Source organism: Psittacula echo (genome assembly GCF_963264785.1).
Source record: "Psittacula echo genome assembly, chromosome: 9".
In the NCBI taxonomy this organism is placed as follows: domain Eukaryota; kingdom Metazoa; phylum Chordata; class Aves; order Psittaciformes; family Psittacidae; genus Psittacula; species Psittacula echo.
Window position 1 is genome coordinate 16,516,184 of NC_137745.1, and position 13,641 is coordinate 16,529,824.

General features: G+C 40.6%; 1 protein-coding gene across 4 annotated transcripts in view; it reads left to right on the forward strand.

The window, feature by feature from the left end:
* FANCD2 (FA complementation group D2) overlaps positions 1-13,641 on the forward strand; it is a 39,562-nt gene that overhangs the window by 3,156 nt on the left and 22,765 nt on the right. For 2 of the 4 annotated variants that reach the window (XM_080625388.1, XM_080625389.1), the window contains exons 5-18: positions 418-521; positions 1,127-1,187; positions 2,296-2,348; positions 4,324-4,402; positions 5,147-5,271; positions 6,215-6,302; positions 6,972-7,076; positions 8,183-8,283; positions 8,754-8,862; positions 9,561-9,596; positions 9,987-10,130; positions 11,169-11,303; positions 12,664-12,795; positions 13,070-13,177. In XM_080625388.1, the coding sequence (XP_080481514.1) occupies positions 418-521; positions 1,127-1,187; positions 2,296-2,348; positions 4,324-4,402; positions 5,147-5,271; positions 6,215-6,302; positions 6,972-7,076; positions 8,183-8,283; positions 8,754-8,862; positions 9,561-9,596; positions 9,987-10,130; positions 11,169-11,303; positions 12,664-12,795; positions 13,070-13,177 (1,380 nt within the window). Of the gene's footprint in view, positions 1-417; positions 522-1,126; positions 1,188-2,103; positions 2,349-2,472; positions 2,851-4,323; positions 4,403-5,146; positions 5,272-6,214; positions 6,303-6,971; positions 7,077-8,182; positions 8,284-8,753; positions 8,863-9,560; positions 9,597-9,986; positions 10,131-11,168; positions 11,304-12,663; positions 12,796-13,069; positions 13,178-13,641 lie in introns of those variants that run through there. The other 2 variants (XM_080625391.1, XM_080625390.1) reach the window with 2 other exon arrangements.

A 13,641-nucleotide genomic window follows, 5' to 3' on the forward strand; every position in this document is an offset into this window, starting at 1 on the left:
CTTGGAACTGTCAGCATTAAAACTGCCAGTGTTGATACTCCTCTGCAGTCAAGGCCATTGTGAGAATCCTGAGGCCAGTGATTTGATTTGCAAATCAAATGCTGCAACTGCTTTTTGGATGCAGCTCTTGTTACATCAAATGTTTCTGTCTCAGCTGAACAGGAAGACAGGCAAACCTCTTTTAAATGAAAGTAAAATATAAGACTGTTGCTTTAGAGTTACTTTGTAAAACAGTTGGTGTTTCCTTTTGGAAATGGTTTAGACTAGAGTTAATGTATTATCTAGCATCCCTTCTAGCAGTTTGTCTGTCTGCAGTTCCCTGGCTAGCTCTTCCCTGTCCTCATCATCTGTTCCTAAACCACAGGAGTTGAGGGGGGTGTCTTTTCAGGAAGTGGTTAACTTCTCTGTGCTTTGCAGGTTGTGAAGCAATTTGTCAGTGGTTTGGAATCTCACATCAAGGACAGAAACCAGTTCAAGAACTGTCTCTTGCCCTGTGCTCCCACACAGACTGAGGGTTCAAGGTCAGAGAACATGTGTTTTGTCTTCCCTTTCAGTCAGAGCCAGTCTCTAGTTAAATGCCATGTAACATTGAGCAGAGTGCAGGGAAAGACCATAGTTCCAGCTGATACACAATGAAACTTGTTTCTTATGCAGAAGTGGTTAGTGTAATACGCTGCTATTCAGCAGCAGTAAGTTTAAAGAGGTAAGTCATGGTATTTACTGGCTGCCTGGGGTATTTGTTGGTCTCTGTGGCATTTTATGGCAAGAATCAAATTCTACAAGGGAAAAACAATTTGACAAGGCTGGTAAAGGTCAACTGGTTTTTGACAGTTTTTGCAGGCAAGGCAGCTTGGCCACAGACACTTTTGCATTTCCATCTCACATTAGTCTTGTAGACAGCAACCTTGTTGAGAGCTGAAGTGCAGTTTTTAAGTGTGTGTGTAGTGGGAAGAACTACAGCCTGTTCTCCAAACATGTTTTGCCTTGGATGACATGGTCTCAGGTGAGGTGTCCCTGCCCATGGCAGAGGGGTTGGAACTAGGTGATCTTAAGGTCCTTTCCAACCCAAACCATTCTATGATTTTATGTTTTTATTGCAACTGTGGTGGAATCTTTCATCTTGCAGGACTCTACACTCATATTGTGACAGCCTCATTAAACTGTTGCTGGGAATTAAGATCTTACAGGTATGGACACCTTAGTTTGCTCTTTACAATGGTGTTGATATATTTAGGGATTCTTTTGCCTTCTCAAGTAGAGGATTAATAGAACTCATTGTGAGGCAGAGGAGGCTGCATCTGGAATAGTGTCTGATTTGTTCCTTCAGAGATACAAAGATGCTCAGGGCAGAGAGCACATGGCATGCAAGAAGAGACAGAGGGAATTGGGTTTGTTCAGTCTTAAAAACAAGGTTAAGGGATATTTTGTGGTCTTCAGATACATAATTGCCTGGTATAGAGAAAATAGAGTGAGATTCTTCTCAAAGGTGAATGGGGGCAGGATGAGACATGACAGCTTAGGTCAATCATAGGAAATTGTGATAGTATATAACCATTTCCACTGTGGAGAATGTTTCCTTTAAGTGCTAGAACAGATAGGCTAGAGAGGTGATTGAAACTCCATTGCTGGAGGAATTTGAACCTTGGGAGTGTTTAAAAATGAGCAAGATGCTGAGCAACCTGCTGGCAAGAACAGGGTCTGTTAAGCTGTATGCAAGTTGCATGAAGAGGTATATGGAATTGAAGTTGACAGCTATCTTGCCAAGGCATGGGAAATCTAAGCAGCTGTGGATTTAAATCCTCTTATAATTAAAATGTTTTAAGAGTTCTTGTCTTAAATACATTTTTGGAATTGCATTTGGGCCATGATTAAAGGCGGGGGAGGGAGAGGAGGAAATTAGACCTGCAGAGGGAATGGCAAATGCATGTGGGCCTTGTTTTCAATTTTGTCTAAAGTTGATGCTTTAAATTCCTGTGTAGTGAAAAGCAACTCAGCTGGGTCTGGGAAGGAGTGCTTCCAGAGAAATTTGATATCCTGCCCCTATGCCCTGATTCTGTTAGATAATGTGGATGGTTTATATCACCCTCAGCATTTGTGGGTTTCTCTTTCCAGGCTGTATGTCTCCTTTCTGGCATTTGGCAAGAGATTTCTTATACAGGAAATATTTGTATTGGTCCTTTTGTGTATTTTATTCTCTGCATATTTAATCTTTTGAGAAAGATCAGGTTTGGTGGCAATTCTGCAGCACAAGCAGTAAGTCATCATCCTAACACTGTCCTTTTGCCTTTCTTCCAGCCTGCTGTCATAACACTGTTGTTGGAAAAGATCCCTGAGTTCTTTTTTGATATGTGAGTATAGACTGTCTTCCCTCTGCCTTGAAATGATATTTCTTCTTTTGGACAATCAGCAGCTGTTTGACTTTAACAGTTACTTCAGATTTACCTGGATGGTGAAATACAGACATACCTCATGATTCATTACACTCTTCATAGCTATTGGCACAAGCTGGGAAGTATCTCAGCAAAGGGACTATGGAGTGTTTCATGATGTAGAAAAAGATGAAAGTGGATGGTAATTTTAGGAGGCTGCTGGGTGCAAACAGACCTCCTTTTAAAAATGCAGATTGTGTTCAAGCTATTAAATGTGCTCTTAAAAATGGATGCTGTTACACTTGTCTCCTGTTAGACTGTAAGAAGAGTGAAGTGATTTTTTTTTTTTTTTTCTATGCATTAATGACCAGTTAAAGATGGGAAGGGAAGAAATGAGAGTGGTCCATATTGCAGAAGGAGAGGGATGGTCCATGAAGATCTGATTGCTCAGCATGTTTGTAAATGAAAAAGGAAATGAAAAGTGAGAGAACAATTTATGGTAACAAATTCCCCGAGTAATGTAGTCTAATTGTAAAGAGCAACAGAGTTTTTTCAGTGGAATTCCTACTGATTTTTGTTTTGTTTAATTATGGGATAAGAAACAACATTCATTACAACTAATGTATAACCACATGTGTGACCCACCAATTTCTCCCAGATCTGACCTATAGACCTTAATGCTAGTCAGGGCCTGGACAGAGGACATACAATGTACTGACTCCCTGTAGGAAGGGTAGGGAGAACTTGGTTTATTCATATGACTTGGCAGCAGCCAGCTTATTATTACATCTGTGCTCCCAGACCAGTGTGACCAGAAGTTACAGAAGAGGGAGGGCATCTGAGCACAGCTCTATAAACCTTGTTTTCTTAAAAAAATCAGACTAAAATTAATCCTGATTGTATAAAGACAATGACAAACTCAGTGTTTTCCTTGAGGAAACGTGTCTTGTATGGATGCTTCTTTTTTTTTCTTACTCTTTCGTATCAGTTCCATGCTTAGTGGTAGACAAAGCAGGAAAAAAAATAGTAGGGAGGGAGCTGGGAAAAATGCAAAACATCATGTCACTTTAAATGCGTGGTACAACCACATTTTGAATGTTGCATGCACTTCTGGTCAAGCTGTCTCAAAAATGTAATAGAGCAGTTTCTATGTAAGTAGGGAAAAATATTCTAAATAGAATTCTGCCTGCCTTCAAGGGAGATGATTAGCAGAGAATCGCAGATGTCTGTAAAAGCAAGAAAGATTTAAGAAAGGTAACTGAGGAAGGTTTAGCCACTGTTTCTAACTATGGAAGGCAGCAAGGAAAAAAAACAGAAGTACTGTTTCAGACTTTTCCACCCTGTGGAATTCAGTGCTGGAGAATGTAGAGGTTAGAAATTACACACAGGGGTCTGTGGTTTTTTTTTGTTGTATTTTGGTTTTTAAGGCTTAGGGAAATCAAGGGAGGATAAATGTACTGCTGGATAGCACTCATGGAGTGGGTACCAGCTTCTGCCTTGGAGATTTGCTGAACTGCTCATTGTTGGAGACTGAATGGATACTCTGTGAAAGGATTGCTCTGTGAATGCCCTGTTACACAAAACTTACCCAAAAGCATCTAATACTGACTGCAGTTGGGGACAGGGATGCTGGCCCCAGAGGACCTTTAGGCTAAGCTGGCATAGCCACTCTCATAGTAGGAGGCACCGGAGATCTGAAGTCACATTGTATATTTTGCTTTCTGTACCCTTAGATTGTTGGTGGTGTATTGAAACACGCTGCTAGTATTCCAGTAATAAGAAGTAGGGTTCTTCCTGGGTAGTGCTAAAATCTGTAGGTGTGTTAATGATACTTTCATTGAATTGTTTTGATAGTTGGTTAATTTTAATTGCATCTCATGGTCTTGCTGAGCAGCAGCAAAGCTTTTGAGTGTCTGTAGGTCTGACTAATCTGTTTCACTTTCTGCTGTTTCAGTGTGGGCACCTTTGGAACAGATTTTCCCCAGCTCATCATCAGTCAGTTTAAATGGCTTGACAAGCTTCTTGACAGCCAGGTGGGTACTAACAGTGCAATCACATGTAGGCTCTTTCCAGTCAGCTTCTGGAATGCTTCTCAGGTGAGATGAGATCAGTTATTATGCTAATGAGAGCTGATGTTTTCATATTCACATGCTGAAGGAGAGATTTAATTCTTTCTTGTTTATTACAATTGCTTTCAGTGACTTGAACATCCCCTTTTACTCTTTCTTCTTCCCTTGCTCTAAGTCTCCTTTTTCATAAATATGTATCTGTGCGTATGTGTCCACATGTGTGACCCCATTTTAAAGGTTTTGCTGGTAGGAAGTTACAATCCCCCCTTGTTTAATTTTAACTGGAGATATTGGATACCTGCCAGTGTCTTGGAGATGAATTCTCTGTTCCTGCTTCGATGGTTCTTTTTCTTCGCTCCCTAAGTTAGTTGGTCTCTATGGGTTTGTACTGGACGGCTCTTCCTAGAGAGTCCCAGAATGAAAATGAACTGCATCAAGAAGTCACACTATACGCTGAGGAGTTTGCTGTTGTGTTTACCATTTTCCTTTGCTCACCAAGATAGTTATATCCTACCTGTAAAATGTCATTATTCTGTAGAAGTATGTGCTATGATTCACGACTTCAACAGGACAATGATTTAAGGGACAGTTAGCAGAAATCCAGACAAATGACTTAAGAGTGACCTTGTATACATAATGTTACTTTACTAAGGAACCACTTGCTCACAGTGAGCCTCAGCATTTTACAAGTATTCTTCTGGTCTTCAGGATCTCGTCAAGAAGTTAATGCAGCTGGTTAGTGTCTCTCCAGTGCCAGTTCAGCATGATATTATTACCAGTTTACCCGAGATCCTGGAGGATTCCCAGCAAAGTGAAGTTGCCAGAGAGCTCAGGTACAAACGATTGTTTGGGGCTTTTCTATTTTGTTGTTTGATTTGTTTTTCCCCTTGCACTCAGCAGAAAAGGGCATTGTGCATTAATGTTGGCTGCACCAGGACTGACTGAAGTAGCAGGACAACAGCCTGGTTTTGTAACATTCAGGGCCAGCTAATATTGGAGGACGTATAATTTGTCCTGTTATATTCTTAAATAGAGGTCAAAATGCTTTGAAAGTGCTTCTATCTAAAAAAATTATTACACTCTTGAATTGTAGCTGCAGTCCCTTGGTCAAGGAGGTGCCAAACCACAGCTTGCTAGAAAGCCAGACCAGTTTACATAGGAAGCATTTGTAAATACTTGTCCAATTCGTATTCTGTTTCCTATTGACCAGTGCTGGGAAGAGGATGATGGATGAAACTGATTCTGGTTGGACCCACTGTGCCTTTCATTACATGTTTGCAGTTCTTAGACCAATCTTTTGACTGGGGAGGAGGTCGCACATGAGGAGGATTCAGTCTCTGGCTTGAGTGTGGCAGTCTCATTTACACTTTGCTAGTGGCCTGTTCATGGAACAGAAGTGTGGCTAGAAGGTGTCAGGCCCAAGTCATGTTTGTGGTTAAATCATATACCAGCAATCTCACTATTTTTTCTATTCATTGTGAACCCAGGGCTTTACAGTTTTAAAGTTCTTGTTTGGGGCTTGTACCAGACCTTTGTCTATGTTCCCTGTTTTTATGAGATTTGAAAAAAAGTAGATTCTTCCTATCTGCTTCTGATCAGCAACCACAGAATCACAATTTGGCATGTTCAGGGAGGAGTGACAATTTAGGAAATAAGTTTTCCATGATACCAGTGGCGTACATTGTTGTCAGTTTGAGGTTTTTTAGAATCATTTACTAGAGATCCATTTATGGCTCTATTAAGAGGCTTATTTGTTTTCTTTTTCTTGTGTATCAGCTGCTTACTCAAACAGGGCCGACGGCTGACAGTTCCAATCCTGGATGCCCTTTCTCGTCTGGATCTTGATGCAGACCTTATGGCTGAGGTGAGAGTTTTTACTGAGCAGCTGAGCAGAACCCAGCCCCTGCTTAGCAACACAACACCTAGAACTGTTAGGTCATTCAAAGTATTTTGCTAAGCCTGACTCCTATAGGCCTTCAAAAGTCCTGAGCTTGCTGAAATGGAAAATGAGTCAGGGAAGCTCAAACTGTTCATTGAGAAGCAGAGAGACGTTTTCTAGCTGTTACAGTACACATTCAGAAATTTCAAACACCTGTATTTTAGCATCTGCCTTATCCTGCTGCAGTAATTTTTGTACTGTCTGTCTTAAACCTGTTTATTGTCATGGTTTCTCTTTTTGAAGTACACTGACCACTGCTATATGCTAAGTAAAGGCAGACTGGTGATTAAATAATTGCACAATCGTAGTTTTTTCTCTGCAGAATGCTGGGAAAAGCAGAAGACATGATAAGCCCTGGGTCTTCTGAGCATGCTGGGTTGTTGCACTTATTGCAGTTAGGCTTCCTATGTGTAGAATAAAATTGGTTCATTTGAGTGCATTAACTGCTGTTTTACATAGTCTGATCTAGTATTGACAATATTCCTGCTCTGGGCACAAGGCTGGACTATAAGCCTCCAGAGATTCCTTCCCACTAACATAACTGTTTCTGTGAACCATGGTCTTACAGCTGACCCAGTGTTGCTTTCTCTGCAGGTGCGGCAGTCTGCCATGACCATTGTGCCTTCTGTAAAACTGGAAGATTTGCCTGTAGTAGTAAAATTCATCCTCCATAATGTCAAAGCAGCAGATGCAGTAGAGGTACAGTCTTTTGCTTTAAAGACCAGTAAGTTGTATAATCCAGTGCATGTTTAGACAGAGAGCAGTTGCTTCACACACAGAGGTGTATGCTTTAATGTTGTCAAGCAAAATCTTTAATACTGCAAAAGATCAAAGCACATGTTAGAAACTGTATCTGTCTTCTGATGGGGATTTGGTTATGCCTTCAGGCCTGGGAATTGAAATGTCTTTCTTTCTGCTGCCTATTGTAAAGTTTTCTCATTTGTTTTTAGAGTTGGTTTTTTTTTTTTTGGTGGTGTAAACATCATAAAGAACTGAAAGCAGTCAAATTTTCTTGAGCTAAACTCAGACTGAAGAGCTGTAGTTAACTGGCAGCTTTATGCCTCTGAGTTTTGTCTAAGAATTGTGCATTGTACAGAACTTTTAAGGGTTTTAAATTCCAGATGTATCCATGGGACTGCAACTTGATAATGCTCTTGTTCTCTGCACTGAGTTCATGTTTTGGAAACATTCCTATAAGGGTAGTTCTCCTGTTGGAGGACAGTTTTCATTCTAAGGGATAAGCTTCCTCAGGTTTTGAAGTTGCTTTATCTAAGGAAATGTAGTCAGACTAATTTTAAAATTAACTAGATACATTTTGTTGAGCCAGTGTTGCTGAAGATGGTTTTTTTCATGCTTTGAGGAAGCCTCAGCCTAGTGCCGGATGAGGATTGGGATCTGCCCAAGTCTGTAGAGACCACTGTGAAAACAGCATGCTTGTAACAACAAGCTGGTCTCTGCTGATACAGTGCAATTTGACAGCAGTCAGACTGGTAAACTCACATCCCACAGAATTCCTGTAGCTGTCATATATCTTTCTCAGGTGCCAAACAGGATAAAACTAGTTCACAGCAACATACAGCAGATATAGGTGGGAATTTCACAGAGTAACTTGTAGGAAATCCTTTCCTGCTTTCTGCATGCATCTACAACATCGTGACATGATGGGTGAAGAGCAAACTGTTGCTGGTTTATTTTTAAAGCTTAACCCCCCCCCCAAAAAAAACAGCTTATTCTTTGAGATTGTTTTCTTTTTCTCGTCTTTTTCCTGTTCCTCTCTTATATGTGCAGGGCTTTATATTTTACAGGTGATTTCTGATCTTCGTAAGAACTTGGATCTGTCATCATGTGATCTGCCCCTGAAGATCCTAAGTTCCCAGAAGAAGGTTAAAAGTCAAGTCCAGGCCAGGTATTTTAGCAGATTTACATGATTTTCCAAGGGTAAGATGGGACGAGAGGACTTCCGCTCTTCTTTACATGGTCTCTCTGGCACACATGGTTACATACATGAGCTTAATTTATCCTGTGCTGACACCTTTATTCCTTCCCACTTGGTGCTAATATAATACATTGGTTAGTCCTTGCCCAGCCAACTTCCCCTGCCCTGCATGTAGTTCCTTTTGAGCCACCTGCATCCATGTCTGCATGGGGGTAAGCACCTCCATGTATAATAGTGTTGCTGCCAGTCCATCTGAATCTCAGTAGGTTTTTGGTTGATTCTGTGACCTCTGCTTCTACCCCTTCTGAAACTTCCTATCCTTGCCAGAGCATTCCTGTTAGAAAATGGCTGCTCTAAGTAATTGCTGTGACTGCTAGGCTGCCTTGTTCCTTTTACTACAGTATTTACAATGGCTGAGTCTCCTTTCTGATCATTTACAGTTCTTCCATGAGCCAAGTAACCACCAGCCAGAATTGTGTGAAGCTAATTTTTGATGTGATCAAGTTAGCTGTGAGATTTCAGAAAGAGGTCTCTGAAGCATGGATTAAGGTAAGATACATGCTTCAGTCGTGGTTTCCTTATTCAGACTCCTAGGTTGAGCCTGAACTTTTCTTGTAATCAAATGTGATACTAAAAGACAAATGTTAGCCCTTAATTTTACTGGCACAGATTTCATTCTGTGTTCCAGATTAGCAGTGCGTTTTCAGGAGTCTGCTTTCTTCCTCAGTTACTAATTTCGCAGTTCTTGCAGGATGGCCCCTGAGCTCCTCTGTACAGACCTCAAATCTTGAAGTGGAGGATAGACCTGGTTCTGCAGGTTTATGAGAGCAAAAATGAGTACCTATATGGTGAGATTGAGCTGTGTGAAGCCTTAAGGTGCTTGAAAATGTCCAGGTAGAAATCAATTGGTATTGGGCTAAATTTAATTTTAAATTGCATTTCAGTATAAACTAGGAGACCGTTTTCTTGTTTTCAGCTTTCATTACTAAGTACCTTCATTCTTTTTTCAAGCCTGATGTTATTTGAGAGCGCCCTTGTTCAAGCTGAATTTTTGTGCTGTTTTTTTGCGTGCCTTCTGGGTTCTCTGCTGTTGGCAAGATCCAGTTGCTGGCTTTGACAGCTGTCATTTTGTAGAGGAGAGAAATCTGTGAGCAGGATTTCTTTTGGTGTCTGCCTTTTTTTGATTTGGTTCTGGAATACAGTAGTGTGCTGTAGCGTAACAGCTTTCTTGGTTCTTTTGCCCTTAGGCTATTGAGAACAGCGCGTCTGTATCTGACCATAAGGTAATACTTCTAACTCTGCACTTGTCTCTGGAGTGTCCTCTTTTGCTGGTGTTCTCAAGGGCTTTTTTCGTGGTTGTAAATGAAGAGATTTTTCTAGTTGGAGCAGAAACTGCCAGTGATGTTTCAGGGGTGATTCTTTTGGCATTTGACTTGTTCCTAGTATAACAGCCATCCATTTTCTTTTTAACTCTTAGTTAATCCCTTCTAAATGTTAAGGGACAGAGTTGTCCTGCTTTAATTCTGTCCAGCTGGGCTGATAAGGTTTTTTACAATTCTGATTGTTGGGACTTTCTGAGCTCTTGACTTCCTTCTCAGTTTTGATTTCAAAGTGCTGTCTGCACTGTTCAATATCTTTTCAGCGTAATGATTGGTGGCTATTTCCTCTGAAAGGTTCTGGATCTGATGATTTTGCTGCTAATCCATTCTACAAACACCAAGTACAGGAAGCAAGCTGAGAAATTACTGAAGAGCAAAATCCAACTGGGCTGCATGCCAGAACAACTGATGCAAAATGCCTTCCAGAATCATTCACTTGTGAGTGCTGATTCTCTTTTACCTCTTGTCAGATGATGATTTATTCCAGTTATGTACACTTCTGTGTTTTAATTTTTGGTCCCAGGTCAGTGTACGAAGGCACATGTCCTCTCTTGTAACTGTCACATGGGTTTTAGAGATGAGCTTTCCTCAGAATTAGATGGGCTTTTTATTTTGGTGCAAAACCTCTCAGCCTAAGAGATGCGACCTAGCCCAAGATCTCCACTGTGTGTTCCAGGCATGTTGTTATCTCCCACATTATTTTTAGAAGTTCCTGTCTTTACATGAACCATTTTCCAAGTGTTTTCTAGGTCTAAATATATATATTGGGCATATATTTGTAATCTAAGTTACCATTTACTTTGAGAAAATGGAAAAGATCAATGAAAAATGATGCAGTACTCCTTGTTGGAGGTAGAGGACAGATGAGAAAGTTATGAATTTAAAATGAATTAATTGAACTATAATAATGCCTTAAGTGGGCACATTTTATTCTAAATGGGTTTAATTCAGTCCTAATTTAACTCCCTTCCAAAATAAGATAAAGGAAATAAGGCCATTCCCACATCTGAATAAGAATGAACTTCTTGTTCAAAGGCACTATGTGTGATTAATAATCTGAGTTTAAAAGTTAACTTAGATGTTTTAGTATCTTGATGTAGCAGAGTCCTTCTGGTAAAGTAAGACCAAGAGTGTTTCTGTCCTGTGGCTTATATTTAGTGGTACTCTGCTGTAATGTGACTTCCCTCATGTCATCCCTAAGGGATATGCTGCTGTGAGCTCTGCAACTTTGCAAGTTGGCTTCTTAACCAGTCTGTAAATCCTGTATGTGGAGAAGGTTGGAGAAACCCATCCCAGTGTGCCTTACTTGCTCTTTTTGCAGATGTATGTGAGAGAGGACAGTCAGAGAAGGCAGGAAAGCACCTACTAAACTAGACAAAGCTTTTGGGATGAGCTATAGACACTCTTCATTTAGAGAAAGGGGTGGGTTGAAAACAAGCAGCAATAATGTCCTTTTTCATGATGTCTGTGTTTCAGGTTATCAAAGACTTCTTCCCTTCAATCCTAGCAGTTGCTCAGACCTTTCTGCACTCTGGACACCCAGCTGTGGTCTCCTTTGGTAGCTGCATGTACAAACAAGCTTTTGCAGCCTTTGATTCTTACTGCCAGCAGGTATAGTGTGATGGATGGCATCTGTTGTATTTGTGTTTGCATTTGCTCTAGAAAGTTTGTCATGATTGTTTATGAGAAGAGGATTTCAGGCAGTTGGAAGCCTTTGGAGAGAGGTCTGTGCTGTAGATTAGGCCAAGCAGAAGATGGGGAATAATCACAGCAAGACTCTGGTAGCAAGTGACTCAAGCACAGAGTGCTGGGAGAAGCAGGGAACAAATAGACAAGGGTTGGAAGAGACAGAATGTAAAATACTTAGGGATCAGAGGGGACTGTGCTGTGTGCAAACAAGTTGACTGAGATCTAGCCAGGAAGTCAGGACTGGCTCCAGGATCACAGAGGAGGTTTGTTCCTGTTCTGTCTTACCTAGTCGCTTTGAGCATCCTCTGTTTTAAAACGCCATTGTTATAGTTTTTATTGAAACTTTTTCCCCTTTACTTCGATAACCTACTGTGATGAAAAAGCTTACATAGATGTCCCTCAATGCTCTGAGCAGCTTGGACTCCTGCTGCAGTTCTGAATAATCACAGACTAGACTTTCAGCTCAGAGCATGAGTTCCTAAAGACATGCTGACAGAAAATTTGGGGACTTAAGACAGCCTGCACAAGCTTTTGAATGTATTTGTACTTTTTTGGAGCACAGTATTTTTATAATTAAGATTGTTTCTTGCATTCCTGCATTACTTGTTACAGCAAACTTAATAAGGAGGTGCACAAAAAAAAGCAACTGGGAAAAACCTGAGAGGTGAAGGCATACCTTGTATACTTCAAAGTACTTAAAGTAATACTTTTAGATGTTAAGAATTTCAATTAAGGATGGCTGATTAGCAGTTAGTGACATAGGAAAGACTCAGAGCCTCAGGCAGTGGATGGGAGTGGAATGAGATCCATGTCCAGAAGTCAACTGAAGTAAGGCCATAAAAATATTTTGAAACAAAAAAGGCAGTTCTGAAGTGCTGTTGATAAAGGTTGTGAAGATACAGGAACTGCTGAAGTTAGAGGTGATATCTTTCTGGGGTATGGTGCAGTGTTCTGTGTGCCTAATGAAATAGCATAGATGTGTATAGTCTTGTATATTGGTAGCAAAAAAGCAGAATCTGCAGAAGTGTTAGCAAGCAGGCAGAAAAAGTTGGTGAAAAGCTACATTATGGAATCAGGAGAGCTTTTAGAACTCCTTTTCTCAAGGAGAAGGTCAATATTGTGGATATCAGGAATTAAAGAGCAAACTGAGAAGGGACTTAGAATAATATGTTTGAGTTTCAGGTTGATTATAGTGCTTGAACAACATATTCTTTATGAGCAGAACAGGGCAGACATTTTTCTGTTGATACTACCTATGGTTTCTTCCGGGCTTTTCCCTTAGGAGGTTGTCAGTGCTTTGGTAACTCACGTGTGCAGTGGAAATGAGACAGAACTGGATGTTTCTCTGGATGTGCTTACTGATTTGGTGGTACTGCACACATCCCTGCTGATGCGCTATGCCACCTTCGTGAAGGTATGTATATTTCAGGGAGCTATGAAAAACCCCATATTGTTATGGTAGTCAGCTTGTTCTTCCTGTTCAGCCTCTGGTAAAATGAGCAGCCATAATTAAGGCCAGAGCAATAGTTCTGCATTTATGTTTATTTAATCTGAATGTAGCTTTTCCCTGCATATACAAAAAAGGTAAACCTAATTGTCTTCCCTGTAGTTAACAATTGATATATTGTTGGGAATATGGAAAGGGATTCCTGATACATCTGAGTTAGTCTGTGGCTTCTGTCTTACAGACCATTTTAGACTCTACACAGAAACTGCACCCATGGCAGGTCCGGAAGCTCTTCTACATTCTCAGCACGCTAGCATTTAGCCAGAGGCAAGAAGGAAGCTATATTCAGGTAAGGAATATATATTCCTTAATATATATTAAGGAAGCTATATTAAGGTTAACTCTATTCTGTAACACAACAGAAGGGAGTTCAGGTTGTGCCTTGGTCCTTTTTTGCTTAACTTCCAGAGTTTGTGTTGTGCAAATAATGGCCTTATCTATGAAAAGTGATTAATATTAGCAAGAAATGTTCTGCCTGTCCTCCTCATAAATTGCAAAAAGAAGGGTAGGAGTGTAAGCTCTAGAATTTATTCTGAGCTGAGAGTTTGTAACTGTGGGGATCCAAAGCTGGCAGTTTGTCCTCAGTGATACCAAGACTCCAGGGGCAGATCACCAAAGAAATTGGTATCCTGGGAGCCAGCTTCCTCTTTGCCTTCTCTTAACTGTGCTTCTAAAACCAATGCCTCTTGGATATGAGAACCTATATGGGCAGATTAGGCACTTGTCTTTGCACTGCACAGGTCATTCCAGAGG